The following is a 20128-nucleotide window of genomic DNA, read 5'->3' on the forward strand; positions in this document are numbered from 1 at the left end:
TTACCAAGACTCTTTTGGGGAAAATGCTGAGAAAAATCTGTGTCTGTAAAATTCAGTGGAATAGGGTGCCCAGATGGGCTGTGGAGTCTCCTTCTCTGGAGACATTCCAACCCAGCTGGATGAGTTCCTATGTGACCTACTCTAGGTGGTCCTGCTCTGGCAGGGGAGTTGCACTGGATGAGCTTTCAAGGTTCCTTCCAGTCCTTAAGATTGTGTGATTCTAATCTGGAAACACTAAGATTGAAGTATCCTCATCATAACTATGACAAATCTGTAGTGTCATGAGAAGACAGAGTTCATTCTTTGGACTGTGATGTGGTGTGTGAATGTACCTCTATTTGAAAACAGCCATGAACTGTTGTCATTTAGAAATCAGATGTTTTTATTGAAGCATTTCTATTTTTTAGATTACAGTACATCCAACCTTCTATTGTGATTTTTTTATTCTTGAACTGTAGGTTATTTATTACAAAAGCAAAAAGTTAGATGATGAGATCACTCAAGTGGCCTGTCTTCTGATTGTGGAACTGCTGATGAATTGTAATGCCTACATGTAACATACACATGTTAGTGTTTGTACTGTTCAGTCACACAAGCAGGACTTTATGGAAAGGTATTATTAACTTTAAAAAGTCCTCAGTTAGTGTTTTCATAATTTGAAAGTCCTTGCTCTGGGCCCACTTATATTAATTGCATAGGTAAATCTAGCCAAATTTAGCATCCTCAAGTTTACCTACCTCAAATATTGCTTCTACTGTAGCCATCCCACTTTTTCCCTGGATGTGAAGCTGAAGGAAATAGCATTTTTTGTTCTGATTAGTTCTAACAAGTTCTTTGTATCTGGGATTGATACCATATGAACAGTGCAGGTTGCTCATGTGTGTCAGCATTTGTGATGGCTGGGAATTTATGCACAATGTAAATGTTTTGCTTGTAGTTTTAACTTGCATCCTCTGTCCTTGAGAATGAATTGAGAAATTGATGTAGGTATGCATGGACCAGAAAGGACAGTGAGGTAAATTGAAACCTGGCTGAACTGCTGATAGCCGGGGGTTCAGATAACAAAGTCCATCTGGAAATGGATACTAATGGTGTAGCCCAGTGATCAATAAGGGGAGACAATCATGTTTCATGTCATTAGTGACCTGGATGGTGGGGCTTAGTCTCTGACATGCAAGCTTGTGAAGAATGATGGGTCTTAGTCTCTGACGTGGAGGTTGTGAAGAATGGGACTGTTCAGTCTGGAGAAGAGCAGGCTTGGGGGGACCTTATCAATGTGTATGAGAGGGAATGAAGAAAGAGCCAAACTCTTTGCAAGGGTGCCAAGGGAAAGGCAAAAAGGCAGGAAGAGGAAACTGAAACACAAGAAATTCCATTTAAACATAAGAAAACATGTTTTACTGTGAGGATAGGCAAACACTGGCATTACTTACTAAGAGAGGTTGTAGAGTTCCTTCCCTGGAGGTACTCAAGGCTCAGCTGGCCACAGCCATGAGTAACCTGCTCTCATTGAACCTGCTTTGGTGGGGCTCCAGGGCTTAGGTGGTCCCCCAAAAGAGGGAAGCTGGTGCCCTCCAGCCTCAACTACTCCGTAATTGTCAAAAAAATGTGTACAGGACTGACATATCCATCCATGTACCTTAAACTACTGATAAGAAACAATTTTCATATTTGCAGTAGTGGGGTTTTTTTTCCTTTATCCTTTTTAATTCAAATAAAGGTAAATTTGTTCTTCAAACAAAACCACTGATTTAATTATTTGGTATTAAAATTAAGGGCTAACTATTGGCTCTTTCTGAAGGTAAAAATAGGTAACAGTAAATGAGAGAGGGAATAGAGACTGTCACACCAGCCTCTCAGTCTGTTCTTCATGCAAGATTTAATCTTCTTTCATAATCACTCTTGGGGGAATGTATGGGTCGTATTTTTTCTTTGTTCCTATTACGTGAGCTGAAGCAAGCATGAGCCACATTCACTGAGCCACATCACTGCTGCTCTCAACTTTGCCATGTTGATAGGTAATGTCACACTGATATGTTACGTAATTATAGATGGCCCCTTTTTACATGGTTATTGCTATTGTTTGAGGCAACAAGAGATGTTGAAATACACCATTTTTATGTAATGTGCTGTCTGACTAAACCTGTATCCATCTAAAGCGTTAGCAATGAGAATGACATGGTACCACAGCATTTCATTAGGTAACGAGGTTGCTGCATCACTTTCAGGTCTGTCTTTAGATATCCTCCTAAGAAATAAGTAATTATCCTGCATCAGAACTAATCCTACACTCTACAGAGTAATTTCTGAGGAAGTGAGTGGATTTGGTCGTTAAAATAGATGTTAAATACCGAGACGTGGACCTATGCTGTGGAGCAGTGCCCAATGACACTGCTGTCACTCGTCTGAGGAGCCTGCTTCATGTCAGATGGAGGTGCAGCTGATCAGTGACAGGGAAGCCCTTTAAACTGCTTCTCTGTTGCTACTCATTTCTTGCTGAGACAGCATCACTGAGCTCAGAAGGATGTCCTGATAAAAATCTAACCACGAGAGATGTGAAGGCTGTCTTATGGCTTTAACAATTTGAACTGCCAGCAAGTTGGGGTCCTGACTTGGCCTTGACATGCAATATAAAAGTACTTTTGAGACTACAGTTTTACTGTAGCATAGAGGTCTAACTAGTGTGAGAGTTCTGCTGCGTTCAGGATGTAGTAATGAAGGGGCTGTGCAGTAGGTGCTTCAGTGGGAAGGCAGCCTCACCATGCAGTAGTGTTAAGTACCAACTTGCAAATGTATAGCTTTATCATTAAACAACCTTGTTATTTACATTTCTGTCTTCAGAATTGGTGTGTCTTTTGACTGCTGAAATGTGTTTCAAGTGCTTTCCTTTGAGATTGTCTAGATCTGGAATGGGTACCAGGCTGGCTAACATATCACTGCCTGTTAGTCAGGAATTGGAATAAATTGCCTTGATTTTGCTAAGATTGTGATGGTGGCTGCTGGAGTGAATGGTGAGAATGTGAGGTAACTTACTTGGTGCATGTTTTCCTGCTGCTCTGAACACTAAGGGTTTGTGGTTAATGGGGAACTAAAAGAATTAGCTGTTGTATTCCTTTACCTTCCTTTCAGAAAAAAAATAGGAGACACACATCTCTACAGGGCAGCACTGGTGACGTTCCAGATGTTTGTTTATTTATGTGATCCAGTTATTATTTCCCTCTTCATATTTTCCTTTCATTTATTCCTGTTTTATGCCAGGGAACACTGCTGATGTGCTTAGTTGCCAATATGCATTGGTGTAAACCCAATTTCTTCTCATAATCCCGTTCCTCCCACTTACTTTGAATTCAAACACTCCACATCCTCTGGTCTGTGATGCCACCCTGCAGTATTTTTGTAGCTTCTGTGCAGCACTGTGTGACACCATTATATAACATGTGAAACACAAATCCTATCATATTTAGAAAACATGGCCAGTCTTAGTTACCAGAGCATTTATGAAAGCGTTCCCAAACATTTCTTTGTTGTTGAGTTTGGAACCAAATTCCAAATAGATGTCCCAGAGGGCTTTGAGTTGATGAATGTGTAATCATTGGACCTAAAAAATGATGCATTATAGAGCAAACTGATCCGAGGCAGGAATTTAGAAGCTTACCATCCTTAAGAGAGGCACACTTCTAGTTCTCTGGAATTGAAAGACTTTGCTTGAGCCTGAAGTAAAAGAAGTATCAGTTTAATGTATACAAATTTTTAATCCTGTGAAGGTAAAAAAAGAGATAGATTTTATTTTGTGGTGACACCTGTGTTAGTCTGCCCAGTGGTCTGTAGCAGAATAATAATAGAGAAAAAAATCTTTAAACTTCTAAATGTTGGACTTTAAAAGCAGTGAGTGAGATCAGAGCAGTATGTAAGGTTAATGCAGTCTGGGTTTTTTTCTGGTGCCAAAAAGATTATGCAACAAGCTCCAAGTTAACTGTTAACTGTTCTTTTTCAATGCTGACCCCAATTCAAACTAGCTTTTGACTTTAACTGAATTTGAACAGCATTGTGCATTGCTGTGATGGTTCTGAGATGTAAAATAGCATGTATATTATCAGAAAGCATATTCCTTTCTGTGGTCTGTGTGAAGAAGAGGTAACTGACTCATCGTGATCATGGAAAAAATACATGAAAAGAATTCCAGTGTGAGGAGAAATTGTGCTCTTCTTTATCAGTCAAGTCAATAATACTCTAGATGTGTCCTCAAAGGTAGCAAAGATCAGAATCGGCACAGGATATAAAGACTCATTTTAATTCCTAAATGAAGACCTTATGAAAATAAATTCATAACATTTTAACAGTATAGACCTGATGCCAGGAGTTTGTAGTGAAATATATCTTTAGGGTGCTGTTTTGTTTTCATTTGTTTCAATACACAAAAAGATTTTTCAACAATTCTAATAAACCATTTGGAGTTTGGTTAATTAGTATTATCCTAGTCTTGTGTAGTGTTAATATACAAGTTGTGTCCAGTTCTGGGTCCCTCAGTTCCAGAAGGACAGGGAGCTGCTGGAGAGAGTTCAGCACAGGGCCATGAAGATGATGGAGTGGTTAGGGAGCTGGGGCTCTACAGCTTGGAGACTGAGGGGTGACCTCATTCATGTGTGTAAATATGTAAAGGGTGGGTGTCAGGAGGCTGGAGCCAGGCTGTGCTCAGTGATGGCCAGTAATAGGACAAGGGGCAATGGGTACAAGCTAGAATATAAGAGGTTCCAAAGAAACACAAGTAGAAACTTTTTCCCTGTTGAGGTGAGGGAGCACTGGCAGGGACTGCCCAGATGGGCTGTGGAGGCTCCTTCTCTGGAGACACTCCAACCCAGCTGGATGAGTCCCTGTGTGCCCTGCTCTAGGTGGTGCTGCTCTGGCAGGGGGGTTGCACTGGATGAGCTTTTGAGGTCCCTTCCAACCCTTGAGATTCTGTGATTGTGTGTCTTGCCCACAAAGCCAGCAGTAGTATATGTGTTGAAAATATAAGGTGGGAAAGTTCCATGGGATTGTTTGGGAAAAATCAGACAAGATTATTAAGTAAACTTTCTAAACAGTAAGTGAAAGTGTAAAAAAGGTGTCTGTAAGAGAATCTTTGCATGTCAAAAGTAAGCTTTTTCTCACAAAGCTTTAGGAAAGCGACTGTTGCATTCTTGTGCAGGGATGTGCAATCCTATGTAGTTATGCAGAAGTGATAGAGCTAGAAATCAACAAATACTCTGAGAATAAATAGTAAAGAATGAAAAAGAAGGTAAATTTGTTTCTGGTGTTTGAAATCCAGAACAGATGAGTGAAGGATCTGTGGAAGTAGTCACAATACGAAAGACAGAAAAAACCAACACTGTTGTTAAACTTCTGTTGTTAACAAGATTCTGGAGGTATCATAAATGAAATCTAGAACAGATGAAGTCTAGTATTGCTTCTTTAATTCTTGTCAACACATCTCTTGAAACTGTGTCCCATTTTGTAATTGAAAACTTTATTTAGTCAAGCAAAGTTTTAGATTCTTAGTCATTGCCTGAAAAGAACTCACTCTAAGATAAACAGTTGTTTTTAAAGCTATCTTGGTTTAGCTTGAAGTCAATTGAATAGAACTGTATCTACAAAAAGCTGTTATATTTGATTATACATTTAGGCTATTTTAATCTTGCTTTAGATGTCTTCAATTAAACCATTTATTCATTTTATGTGAAGAACTTGAGGGTACTATAGGGTTTTAGTAGTTCTACACTACACGTCACATGGTTCAAGCAGAATTCAGCCTTCTTGGTTATTTTATATATGTAATGTTTGAATATATGGAGAAAAACCCGACACATCCTGGTCCATTTTCTCATTTTTTGGTAAATACAGAGTGGATATTTTTTGCAATTTAATTTGAAAATGTATTTTCTGCTGTTTGCCTGCTTGTGCTGAGTGGAGTTGAAGTGGAACATATAATATTCTAGCAAAGTTATTTTTTTCTCTTAAGAAAATGTGTATATTTATAGCTGTCATTTTCTAAAGGGATACTTCAATCTGGAGAACATGTGAGAATCACACAAAGCAAATGAAGTCCTCATATAATACGTGAAATGCTAACATTTTTTTTAAGAAAGACTTGGATCTTCTTGCATGGTCCTCTCTTTTCACATCCAAAGGGGCAAGAAGAAAAATGAGGTTTAGTCAATGTTATGGTAAAAATGGAACTATTATAATTTCCTAACCTAATTTAAACAGCTGAAGCACCTCTTTAAATTATGTCCACAATTTTATCTTCCTTCCCTCTTAACCCATTTTATTAGTCAATTTGTTGCCAGTGGAATAATTCTGAGAATTCCTTCTCTAATTCAAATTCAGTATTAGGTCAATGCTAGCTTTTGGGTTGGTGTTTTAAGCCTTAATAATACATCTGTACTTTGACCTAGAAACCTATTTTGATCCAATAGTTGTTGTTTAACATCTGTCTGCAGTTTGTTTTACATGCAAGTATTTAGTTACAATTGAAATAATATTATTACACAAATAATATAAAGACTTGAAAGAAACATTTGAGACCATTTTTACAAGGATCAGTGGAAATTTGTTATTGCAGGAAGGTATTGGATCAGTGAATCTCTTCCTACTAAAAGATTGGAGGGTGTGTAGCTGTCTTGTGACTTGCAGAAGATCTGTCACTGAGCTCTTGAGCAGCAGTGAATTCAAAACCACTAAGCTCTTATTCACAAATCATAGTTCAAAGGCTTTCTCTCTTGTGTCCTCAAAATGTTTTCCATTTTCTGAGAAGTCAATGAGGTTGTTCCTACTTAATTATTCCCAAGTAACCCCTTTGGGCCATCCCCTTAATTTCTGGGTGCTGTAAACTGCAAATTTCACCAAGAAATAAATTTAGAGACGACACAGTAGGAAGTTTTAAAAGCCAGCAGCTTCTGCAAAGGATTGTCAAGAGCAATCTGCAAGGAGACTAGTTTTGGCATATAGATTTTCGAGCTGAAGCAGTACAGGAAAGGAAGCGCTCCTTGCCAGCTCTCACCACCATATGCTTTATTATAATGTAATGTACAAAGAATATGGAGACAGCAGCTGCTCTAGAGGGAGGTGGCCACTTGGTAGATTTTGAAACCTTTCTGAAATGTCTGTTCGTTTTCTTTTCACTGGTATTTTTTTCCCCTTGCTTACGTATTTGCATTCAAAAGCTGTTCACTGAAAGAGATCTATTTTTAGACCACAGCAAGAAGAGGAGAGAGTCATCTACTTTTTTGCTGAAATAAAAATACTTTTAGAGGGACTCTTGTTTCCTATACAGTGCAATGTGGGTAGATTTTAATGTTCTCAATATCCATTCACATCAGGGCATGACAAAATCATGTGCACGAATTAACTGTTGCCTAGGATTGTATGCTTTTGATGGAAAAGTGCCACTTTTGTCTTCCATTGGTTTCCAATGTGTGTTCACTAGTGGCTCGGTCACGTTCACATTTAAGCCAATGCCAAGATTCACTGACTTCAGTGGCAGAGAGAAACAAAGCATAAACAAGCATTTAGATCTAAAATGGAAATATTTGATATGACACACATGTAGAAGTCAGACTTTCCTAACATCACTACCCAAACAGGGAAGGTGATTGCTCTGTTGCTTTGAGACACCTCAGGTTCTTAGCACGTTTCAGGTGCTACAAACCTGAAATGTCATGAAAATTAACCCTATTTATTTAAACAAAACTGCATTTTATATGATATTTTTGCCTCCTACCTGACATTTTCATATCCACTGAATGTAACAATCCTTCCAGATAAACAAAACTACAAGCACTCTAGTCTTAAATTAGGGATTCTTAAGTGACTTTGAGAATCCAGAGGGACGATACATGACAGCATAATGAGCTTTGAGCAGGGCAAGTTGTTGTATCTTATAATAAAATTAATACATCATTTTAGCATTTTTGCTGACTGTCAGTGTTTTGCATGAACCTACACTAAAATATCTCAGCAACATAAATTTTCCCCATATTACTGAACTCAGTAATGGTTCATACAGAAGAAAGATGATAGGATCATTTTTGTAAAAATAGGTGTCTTAGAGACAAAGATTTTTTTATTATGATGTATTGCTCAATGTAGATGCATCTCTCTGAAAAAAGAAATGTCATTAATCAATCTGCCACCAGGTATATATTTTCCTGGTGGCAGAAAGGTGACTATGTGGAAAAATTGGTATTTACTTGCTTACTTCAGTTCTATCTTCAGTTATCTATCTGACATTCATTCTTTAAGCCAGCTACTAGTATGTAGACTAGTTACTAATGCTTACTTAAAGGTCCCCTTTTCCCTTTGTGCAGCCATAGTTTTTACAAGAATTCAAATCTAAGAAGAATTACTGATGTGCAACTTGAATCATTCCATATATCATTCCCACTGAGGGAACTTCATCTACTTGAGAATCCCATTTCCAAAGTAGACTGGATTTCACAGTCTACACTGAGATTAAGTGTGGATTCTGAATATAGTCCTGCATAGTCCTAAAACTATAGTGTGAGGCAAAAGTTTAAGTGGCATTCAAAATTATGACCTGTGGTATTGTCTTGAGTCAAATAAAAATCTGCTTCCAAGGCAAATTAAAGTTGCATCTTTTGGTTCCCATGGGTATAGTTCAGTCCTAGCTTAAACAACACTCTTCTAATTCTACTTGGTACAAGAGAAGTTATCAGCAGTCTCCAGTTCACACATTGGTCAGTTTAAGGTAACTTGGAGTCTTGACAACACAGGAGCTTTTTGTTTGGGGTGCATTACACCTCCAAGAAAGTTTATAAATGAAATGTATGCTTGTCTGTTTATGTTGTAAATGGGAAGGTAAAGCCTTTCTTGTCCTTAGAATGACTGAGAATTGTCTGGAGTTGCAAAATGTTTAGCCTACTCCTTTTTTTTTCCTAATGTATAAAGCATTTATTATCTAAAGCAGCAGAGTAACGGTAATTACAGACTGGTAATTCTAGAAAAAGGTACTTTTAGGTGTAGAACTATTAGATTGTTGGAAAGACTTTTTTCACTGAGATTTGCTGTTATGATTAGATGCAGATTTATTTTTACATAAAAAAGACTTAGTAGAAAGAAAAGAACAAATCTTTCTTTAACTCATCATTATAACCATGGAAGTCAGCAAAACAATAGAATTCCAAGCAGGAGAGAGAAGAATGTGACCAATGGGAATCAATTCTTTTTCAGCCTAAAGAAAGTCACTTCATTTTTTAACGATGCATTGCCCAACCATCTCAAGCTATTCTACTGCCAGTGGCTAATTTAAAAGGAAAGAAATGCAAGAGTCCAAATGTAGCTGTTTCTCTAGAGGGATTTTGCTTATTGTGAGAATAGCTGCTTCAAGTGTGTTAAAGCCCCGTGGATTTTTTTTGCTAGCTTTTAAAAAATCAGAAGACACGTGATTGCACGGTTAGGGGTTCAGACCTTAAACTGTACACCGTGACTTTGCTGTTAATTGTTGGAAGGCACTGTAGAGTTCTTATCATCAGAGAAACTCATATCTAATTTTTTTCTTCTCTTCAGCCACCAGAAAAAGAGGGTGGCCTGCCTCGCCAGGTAGGCAACAAGACGGAGTGCGGACTCTTGGGATTTGTCCTGGATTTGAAGCAGGATTATGAGCCTGTTCGCAACCTCATCCCCGAGGAGAAACTCTATAAAGTTTACACTTTCAACTCTGTCAGAAAGTCAATGAGCACTGTCATTAAAATGCCAGATGGTAGCTTCCGAATGTACAGCAAAGGAGCTTCGGAAATTGTTCTGAAGAAGTAAGTTCAGTGGATGAGTTGCTGTGGTTTTCCAAAGTGCAAAACATTCTGATAATATTTGGGGATTTTGGTATTTGGAATTCACTACTTAACAGTAGAAATAGGACTATATGAAACATGGGGCTGTATTTGGTGGTTTACAGATGGATTCTTTACATTTAACCCATTTGGAAAATAAGGATTTTGCAATGTCATTAGAAGCTGTGTGATTGTTAATTACATGGATATTGAGGAAAGAATGGCTGAAAGGCTTTTGGTGTCTCTGTAATAAATTAGAAACAAATTCTGTCTGATATTTCCATAGTGAATCTTCTTGTTTAATGTAGAAATTTCCACTAGAAACTTAAAACTTGCCATCAAAAGAATAGTGAATGAGATGAGCTGATACAAGGAAATACTTGTCAGCAGTTGTGAAAATACACAATCTTGTTTTGCTTTTTTATCTTTAAACAAAGATGTTCCAGGATCCTCAATGCAGCTGGTGAACCTCGGATCTTCAGACCTCGTGACCGGGATGAAATGGTGAAAAAAGTGATTGAACCTATGGCCTGTGATGGACTGAGAACTATCTGTGTTGCTTTCCGAGACTTTAACAGCAGCCCAGAGCCCGACTGGGACAACGAAAATGACATATTATCTGACCTGACTTGCATTTGTGTTGTTGGCATTGAAGACCCAGTAAGGCCAGAGGTATATTGAGTTCCAGTGTTATAAAGCATTTCTCAGAACTGAACATCAATTGAATGACAAGTTTCTTGCAGAATTTCTCTCTGTTTTGCCTTTTAATTAGTTCTGCCAAAGAAGATGGAAGTGAGCGTTAGAAATAGGCTTTACCTGCTAAAAAGTCAAATAATTAACCCAATAAGAACCATCATTAATCAACTAATATTAAAATAAGGCAAAATAGAGCTTTTTGAACTACAGGATCAAGCTGACTTAACCTTCTTTCAGGGAGTAGTGTATAGGAGGACTGATCAGCAGAAGTTTTAGTGTGCTCCCAGATATTAAAGAACTTTCCTTTTAATGATGAGGTGATGTGTAACTCAGAGGGGAAAAGGCATGCAGTGATCATAATTGCCATGCTTATAACTCCAATGTGCTCAGGTTCCACAGAAATTGCACACAGCCCTGGAGTTTTGTGGTTCACTGTAACAGTTGCCAATTGTCTTATCAACAATTGTCTTATCATTGTAACTGGTGTCTACTCGGGAAAACTGCTTTTAACATATTATGTGGACAAAGAAGAGCTTTGCCATGGGAAGACTGCAGATTAAATGGATACAGCATTGAAAGGGCTTGTGAAAACATGGCTAAGATTTCAACTCAGCAACACTGAGAAAGTCACTTCAGAGTGAGCACACTGGAAGCACATGCCTTGCTACTGCACTCATTAACTGTATTACTGCAGTAGTACAAAGGGTATATTAAGAGGTAGAAACTTTTTCTCCTGACCTATATATACAGTGCTTGATAATTAATCTTGGTAGTGGAGAATTACTTCTATTCTATAGTTTAGAAACAGTGACAGAAGGTAAGTCCCCAAAGTTGGAAGTGCTGGGAGTGAAATGCAAGCATTTTGGGTATCTATAGTGCTTTTCTCACTGACTCAGCTGTGAGTGTGTGGCTGGGGCTGCTGTGCAGGCTCAGCTCCAGCTGCGTGGCGTGGTGTGAGACCACCTGCCCCAGCACCTCCTGCTAAATGCTGGGTTACTCCAAGAAATCCACTCTTTGATTCTGCTGTTATTTCAGCAGATTATTAATGAATGTGCTTTTCTCTGGGGTAAGGTCATTAAAAAGTAACTGAAATTTCTCTTATACAAAAAAGAGTGTGTTCTGGCGCTGCACAGAGTAAGTGATTTGGTACAAAACCATTGTCTTTTTTTGTTCTTCTGACTCATTTCACATTTTTGGTGAGTCTTTTTTTAATCACATGAAAATCTTTGTATTTGATCCACTGAGAACTGGTGGCAATGCTAGACATGTTAGGAAAGGATATTTTCTTACTAAAACATCAGAGGTGCAAAGTAATTGGAGATATTTCCCCCAGTCCTTTGTAAAGTAGGCTTTTACGTGCTTCAAACTGCTGTAACTTTTGAAACTAAGATGATACAACTACAGTTACCAACTGTGTAACTGTACTTTGCATGGTAATGGGCTTTTTTGGGGTTTTTTTAAGTATCAAGAAGGCTGTAATATAAAGTAAATCTTACTTAGATGAAAACTGTGTGATAAGCTCCTTCTCTCCACAGTCACTGGAGATAAAACAGCATTCACTTTATCTGTCATCAGATGAGCTCTTGCTGCTAATCCATCTGTCCCTGCACCTGACGTTGCAAGTCTTCAAAAATATTTTAAAACATTCTTAAAATGTTCTGTCTGCAGTGAACTTTTAATGCCCTACCTCATAGATATAGAAACTCTGAAAGTTTTTAAGTGCCAGGGACCACTGGAACTGAAATCATTCTTCTTTCCTTTCAAAACTGATTCCTGATCCCTGTTGTTTGACATTAGCTTTAAGTCAGGTTGTGTGTGTTACAACAGACTGAGGCAGTGGGATTTGCAGTTTTTATTGAAAATAGCTGCAAACTATCCTTTCATGTGGCTATTCTTATTAACATTTATAAATATCTAAAGGGTGGGTGTCAGGAGGTTGGGACATCCCTTTTTTCTATAGTAGCCAGCAACAGGACAAGGGGTGATGGGATGAAGCTGGAACACAAAAAGTTACACTTAAATATATGAAAAAACTCTTTCACTGTTCAGGTGAGGGAGCCCTGGCACAGGCTGCCCAGAGGGGTTGTGGAGGCTCCTTCCTTGGAGTTCTTCAAGACCCACCTGGACATGTTCGTGTGTGACCTGATCTAGGTGACCCTGCTTCTGCAGGGGGTTGGACTGGATGATCTCTAAAGGTCTCTTCCAACCCCACCATTCTATGATACTCTTATGAGTGTGTTTCCTAAGAGAAGTACTCTTGTCTTGTAGGGAGTGATTTCTTAGGAGCTTGAGGTAAAAATGAATACTGTTGCTAAAAATAGAAAGGTCAAGTCTCACTTCCATGTAAAGGATCAGAGAAGATGAAGCCAGGAAAGTGTTCTATTTCTAGATATTTATTTGAATTATGTATTGAATTTTTTGCAGTATATCTGCAGAATGTGCAGTGACTTCTTTCTTCGTTGCAAGACATTATCATTTCAGAATTTTACCAAATATTGGACAGTTGATTTTGGGGATTTTTAACTTTGGAGGTTTTTTTCTCCTTGTGGCTTTTGACTGTTTTAAAGTGGTAATAATACCATGAGAACATTTAAATTAAACTATTACTACTCCACACAGTGGTAAAAAGCAGTAGTGGTACTTTAGAAAGAAATGAACCAAAAAAAACCCCAGGCCAGAACAAAAACATGAATTTTAGAAAAACTGAGTATGGAATACCTGACTTAGTGGGAATATTGTAATACCCAGATGTTGCAGTAGGTGCACCATTGTAGGTGCAAGCTAAGATGCTGAGCTGTTATGAGGGACCTTAGTATTTTGCCAAAATGACTCCTGCTTATTAAATAGATTCATCACTGGAATTGATAATTTTCAGAGTGTTTTCTGTGGGGAAAAAAGAACACACACACACACATAAAGAAATATTACTTCAGTTGGTATTTTATTAATATTCTCAGCATTCATGGGTATCAGAATTGATTCTGACAGAAGTGACAGATCAGGTAATTCCAATGAAACAATCCAATCCTGGCAGCTGCTAGTTTCCCTTGAATTACATTCCTTTTTTTTCTTGAAGAAGGCTCAGTATTTCCCTTTTCCTTGATGATTGTTGGAGTTCACAGATGCGAAATGGCAGTCTCCTTGTTTCCACTGAGCTCCCGTGGCACGTTACTCACATCCTTAGTGTGTTTAAATCTGTGAATGCCTGCAGTGTCAGTGGGATCATGCTTGCATGGTTTCAGAGATGAGTACTGCATTTATTGTGATGATATTGCTGGGAGCTTTCTTGCACTTGCATTTCCTTCCATACATTAAAAGAAACCATTTGTATGAATTATTCAACAATGATGTCCAGCAACTGACTGGCTTTATCTGGAGTATAACCACTGCCTGGCCATGACTTCTGCACCATTCCTAGGTTAGCTCAGACACTAGCTCATTTATTACCAGCAGCTGGTTTTATCAAGCACTGTGCTACCTGCTTGATACTTGATATTTTTTTGGTATATGTGTTTCTGCTGGGTTCTTTTTTTCTTTGATAAGTACACAGGAGCAAATAGAATGATATTATGTTCCTGTAGAGATTTTCTGTGTTGATTTTGACAGTCTTTCTGGACTGATTTTAATGAGCCTGTACTGGCATACACCAATTTGCTAACGTACGCCTCCAATCTGTTATTTCTGGGAGATGAACATACATCACTTCCAAGTGTCACCTATTTATTTGTCACCTGATTCTGGTAGATACTCCTGCATTGGGTAATTTATGCATGCATGCATGCATTAGAAGGTTTTCCTTTCCTTTAGAGAGAAAATAAAGCAGCAAATTTTGAGATGTTTACTTCAACTCTGCAAAACTGATGGAAACTATCTGCTTCCACTGCCCACTCAGTCTGCCAACACTCTTTCTTCCTTACAGTGATAAAAAATATGAACAATATTTTAACTGTACTTACTGTACACAATATTAAATAAGATACCACCCACCAGCTATCCAAAACATGAGAGAAGAGGAAAATAGAGTTATTTCTCTAGTTGTATGGGAATCTGAGATGTATTTGAAAGTAGGTTGTCCTCCCATGACCTTGTTTAATGGGATTGGCAGTTTGTGTGAACAGACCTTTTCTTTGGTGTTTTCTCTGTAATTTGTTTTTCTTCTTCAGGTTTCATACACTGTGCTGGTTTTACAGATAGTCATCTAAATCTGTCATATCCTATGCAAGAGGGTCACCACAGTTACAGTGGATACTAAGAGCATTCCAAATTGGCAAATGGGATTTATTCAGGATTATGAATGTGAAAACTCAGTGAATCAGGAGTCATTTGCTTAAGTAACAGGTTAAATCTGATTGTACACTCTCTTATTTCACAATATTAAAAGGCTTCAGGTCCAAATAATGTTTCTAGGATAGAACTTATGGAAAGAATATTCTCAGTTAGTAGAGATGAGGAAATGGGAAGATAAATCTCTGTCCCTTAATTTTTCTCTTGGTTCTGTATTCTTTATTGACAGAGTCACTCTACAAAAAGCACATTATGTGGATGGCATTCATGGGAAAAGTACTAGTGGGGTACTCAATTAGGTGTTAGTTTAGTCAGGTAGTTTGGAAAACATAAACTTCACAGCTGCCTTTAGTAAAGATGCAGAAACATGGTGTGAAATTGTATCCACTGATTAGAACTATAACTCTCTACAATATGGTTTAAGGGTGTATCATTTCAGTCTGATGTGCAGGCTGAGATACATAGTGTTTCTGGCCCCATGAAATCGTTGGAAGCCCAGCATTAGCCATGCTGGATCAGAGCAGTGATAGTCGTGTAACAGGCGATGTCCTGCCCTCAGCAGCGTCACGCACATGAAATGCTGAGGAAATTACAACAGCTAGAAATGCACAAAATTAACACTGTAGTCTACTATTGCAGACTGTGGCTCCTTCTCTTCATATTTTTGATACTAATGGTTCAGATGAATCCACAGAAATTGGTATTGAGTTCTGTGATATTCTTATACCTATGGCAGAGACTGTGATCAGGAAGCTGCACTGAACTGGCAGCAGAGTGAGGCTTTGCTGTTGTAGCCAGTAATACCCATTTGATAAACTCTTTCCTAATTAGCAGAGGTTGTGCTGTTGTCTTTGAAATTTTATAATAATTATTTCTAAATTGAAATTCTCTTCCTAGTCTAGTCTGGAGGCTGACTTAGGATCACTACTTAAAATTCAGATACTTACCTGAGTCACGTTCAGCTTCTGGGAAACATTTTCCTCTCAGACTGGCACTTGTCTATTGAAGTGCCTCTCTGCTGCTTCACATGGAAGAACCAGTGCAGCCTATAGTTTCTACCTGTACTTTGCCATTTTCTGTAGTAGAGCAGTTTAGTTTAACTTTGTGAAAGGGTTCTGTCTTCATGAGGAGTCATGGGCTGCCCTTAGTCTCTTCAAGGTAAAAAAGAAAATGAGAAGTGACGGTGGGCTGAAGCTATCTGGGCTGTTCTTGAAGTGTTACACACACTTCTCATTCCTCCATGCCAAAGGATATTGGTGTCTTTTTCTTGAAGAAATAATACTTTCATCAGAATGCAAAAGTATGATGAGACTGCATTTGTTGGAGTGATGTTTTTAATTAAGAAGTTATCATTACTTCTGATACATTTAAATGTGTAGCCTTTCTATAGGCACTGACTTCATACACCCAAGTAGCTGTATTGAAAGAGCTTCATTTCATTATTAGGAATTCATTTCTCAGGTCTTGAACATTTTAATTACAAAACAAAACCCCAAAACCCAAAAAACTCCAAGCTGTAAAAGATGCTAAGTCAGTGTATAGCTTCTGCATTAATCTCATGGGCCTTGTTACACACTGAGTTCTCCCTCACTGGTTTGTACACTTTGCAGCAGGAAAGGTCAGTCTTGTGCAGAAGGGAGCATGACTAAAATGATGCTTCATTTCTAGTTTCAAAACATAGAAATTACTCATGAAATTTTGAGCTTGTATAGTTAGGAATTACACCTGTTGGTATGCATCAATTAGAGTAATAGTGCTAAGCTACAATAACTTTTTAGATAATATTGAAAGGAAAGTGAGGATCAGAAGTGAGATTATTTCCTGTACAAAATACATGTGTTGTCTTTACATGTATGATGAGTATATTGGGATCAGCATGACATTCCTTGAGCCTAAAGGTCAAAAAAGCTGCAGATCACTCCTTTTTATTAGAGGGAGGAGACGATTTAGGCAACTGATCTAAAAAATGGCTTGTGTGCTTCTTGATACAAGATTCACTTTGCCTGTCCTGTAAAGTTGACTCCATTATCAGGTAGCTATAATAAGCCATAACATGTATGGTGTGATTTCTTTCTTTGCTCCATGAATTTCTTGGCCTCAATATAGTCTGATTGGAAACACCTGATGTACATTTTATTTCTTATCTAGGAATTTTCTTTCCTCTTGTGTTGCTTTTGTAGGTCCCAGAAGCCATAAGAAAGTGCCAGCGAGCTGGAATTACAGTCCGCATGGTCACTGGAGACAACATCAACACAGCTCGTGCCATTGCCATCAAATGTGGAATCATTCATCCAGGAGAAGACTTTCTCTGCCTTGAAGGGAAAGAGTTTAACAGAAGGATCCGAAATGAGAAAGGAGAGGTAATTCATGTACTAAATCCATGCATATTAATGATATGTTATTAAAAAGTAGCGAGAAGACTGAAAGGATTCTCCTGCACTGACGTGTACCTCATATCAGTAAACACTACTTGGAGAGGTGGCTGTTTCTTTGAGTGCTAGCCTTTTGCAATTCAAAATCCCCTTGAAACTGAAGTCTTCCCTTTTCAAGATGCAGAGCTACTGTTGGTTTAGTGCTGGCATAATTCAGCAGTTTTTAGAACCACAGCACTAGTCTGCAAGAAATCAAAACTAAGCACATGAAAGCAGGTTTGTTAGCAAAGAGGAGAAGGAATTCAACAGTGGTTTGTGGGTCTTTCTCATAAAAATAGAATCTGTACTGAAAACCAGCTTCTCTCATCTTTTTGTACTGCTTAATCTAATGTGCTGCTATATCCACTCACTCTGATTTGCATAACTTAATGGATTTTTAAGTTCTCAGAGAAGATGAGCTAACACCCAGGCTACTGAAATCGGCTTTAAAAAAGTCAGCTGTCTCTTTGAGTTCATCATTAATGAGAGGACAGTTGTCTGCTCCTTGCATTGATAGAATCCTTTGTCCTTGTTGCTGTTGGTATGCAGAGAAAATTCTGCCGTTTTTAGTGCCAAAACAAAGAGGAGAACTTGGATTTGAAGGCTGAAGCGAACTTTTAGTACTTTTATTCATAAACATGTTTGATCAGCTTTGAGAAACTCCACGACTCTATGTCTGGAGTCATGATTCTGAGTGGAATTATCCACAAAGATGCAAGAAAAGGCTGATTAGATACTGTGGCAAAATTCACCACAGCTGAGCTTTGGTTGTAGAAAACCTCCCTTCATTTGCCTTGTAGATGGCTGATGGCATATTGATGTTTCTGTTCTTTTGGAGAAAAGTTGCAAATCCAAGTAGTGGCCTGAATTACCTGGTACAGGGACACAAATATATTTTGCACTTTTCTAATCACAGTTTTACTATTTTGGTGGGTTTTATGTGTGTATGTTCTCCTCCAGATTGAGCAAGAGAGAATTGACAAGATCTGGCCAAAGCTTCGAGTGCTTGCTCGCTCATCTCCCACGGACAAACACACTTTGGTAAAAGGTACGTGCAGGCTGCCTCTGTGTATGTGTGTGTAACTTAATGCCAAACTTATTGAAGTATGCTCAGCACATCATCTGCACTCTTATAAATATCCCTGAGTTGTTACCTTTAATTGCACAACTGTACATAATGCAAGGAGGTTTTCTTGGTAACCAAGTCTCTTGTGTTTACTTTCTAGCTGAGCCTTCAAAGGGAAAGTAGTAGAAAAGTAGTTGTCAGGATCAACAGAAATACTAACCAGATGTATGACAAGTATATATAGGCAATCTCACATTTCCCTTGTGACTTTTCATTGGCTCTAGCTGTGAAGGAAAAATGTGTGTTTGCTGGTCAGAGAGCAAATGTTGTTGAGAAATAGTTTATAAACAAGAGGGGGTATAGATTTTGTAGCCTTTGCCTGTGTGTCTTTGTGAAGGAAAGAACCTTGTTTAGAGTAAATCAAGCCACTCAAGTGCATCTGTTTTCCCACAATTCTTTGTAAGGAGTATTCCATGATAAAAACCTTTCCATGTTACAGTAGCAGCTATTGGAGATCATGTATCTAGGAGCTGCGCTCTGTATCATTATGTGAGTGGAGTTATGTATTTTAAGCTGATTCTGTTTGCCTATAGGCTCACTAGTTGTATGATTCTGTCTGTATTTTTAGAGTCCTTTCTTGTCCTATAAAACTACACCATACAAATGATATTCTCATAGCACGCTGTCTGCAGGTGGAATGTTCCTATAAAAGAGGGAGTTGTTTGCCGTTTTCTTTATAAAGCCTTTTTCATATCCATAACTCTTGATGACTTGAAATCTTAATCTGTTGACTTTGAAGTTCACACTTAAAAGACAGCTGGTGAAATCAGAAAACTTCTGATGAGGAATAACATAGTTTCTGACCATGAGGTCTTCAAGACCTACTTCGACATATTCCTGTCTGACCTGATCTAGGTGAGATGCGCTCTGGCAGGGGATTAGGCTGGATGATCTCTAAAGGTCCCTCCCAACACCCCCCATCCCGTGATTCTATGATAAGACAAAGGGCTGATTCAGGTAGAAGCCCTGTTGCTGAATGGCTGCATTTTCTGGCTGATGAAAAAAGAACTGGAATATTTTGCTTAGGCTCTAGAAAGTCTGGAGAGACCTTTATTAACAGTTCTTGGAGGAGCTGAAGTTCAGGATAAGATCCAGCTGATCAGTTACATGTTTTCAGCTGGTTGACTACTTCAATTCTAATTAATGTTTAGTTAAGAAATCATATCCTTTTGGTGTAACAAGGTTTTGTTGTTAAGACTCTGTACATGAGAGATTACAAAGACTTTTGAGCAGTATGTAATATTTTAAAATACCTAAATCACTTTAGAGCAAAAGTCTCATTGTGAGTTTAAACTTGAGTCTTTGAGGATTGTGTCCAGTGGATGTGTAGAGGTCTGAAAGTGTGAATTATTCAGGAAAACTGAGATACCTGGAAAGCCCTGCCCTGATGGGGCAGCTGGACACAGGCTGCTGTTACTCACTCTCTCCAGCCACTCTTTAGACCAGTGCTCTTTGAAGTGAGGTGCACACAGAACAGACACAGTCTGCTGGGATGCAGGAAGAAAATACTTTTTACCACCTTAAAACAGAAGAATATTCTAAAAATGCTGTTTATTTCATCTTTCTCATCCTTTTCTAAGGTGTGTTTTACAATGCACATAATAGTGTAGCACAGATATATCATTATAAATAATAGACATATTTTGGGGGTGCAGGCTCAAAAATAGGTTACCAGTGGTGCTCATGAGTGAAAAGTTTTGGAAAGCATTGATTTGGATAACATAATTATCACCTCCATAGGTCAGTATTAAAACAGCACAAAGTCTCCTCACTTCCCTAATGCTGTCTTA

The 20128-nt window shown here is 38.3% G+C and overlaps 1 protein-coding gene across 4 annotated transcripts in view; it reads left to right on the forward strand.

Annotated features, from left to right (window-relative positions):
* The window catches only part of ATP2B2 (ATPase plasma membrane Ca2+ transporting 2), a 447770-nt gene that overhangs the window by 383269 nt on the left and 44373 nt on the right, over positions 1 to 20128 (forward strand). For all 4 annotated transcript variants that reach the window (XM_062007951.1, XM_062007952.1, XM_062007953.1 and 1 more), the window contains exons 15-18: positions 9562 to 9803; positions 10259 to 10493; positions 16982 to 17161; positions 18173 to 18260. In XM_062007951.1, the coding sequence (XP_061863935.1) occupies positions 9562 to 9803; positions 10259 to 10493; positions 16982 to 17161; positions 18173 to 18260 (745 nt within the window). The remainder of the gene's footprint in view (positions 1 to 9561; positions 9804 to 10258; positions 10494 to 16981; positions 17162 to 18172; positions 18261 to 20128) is intronic.

The sequence above is a fragment of the Colius striatus genome, chromosome 15, assembly GCF_028858725.1.
Source record: "Colius striatus isolate bColStr4 chromosome 15, bColStr4.1.hap1, whole genome shotgun sequence".
Lineage (NCBI taxonomy): Eukaryota > Metazoa > Chordata > Aves > Coliiformes > Coliidae > Colius > Colius striatus.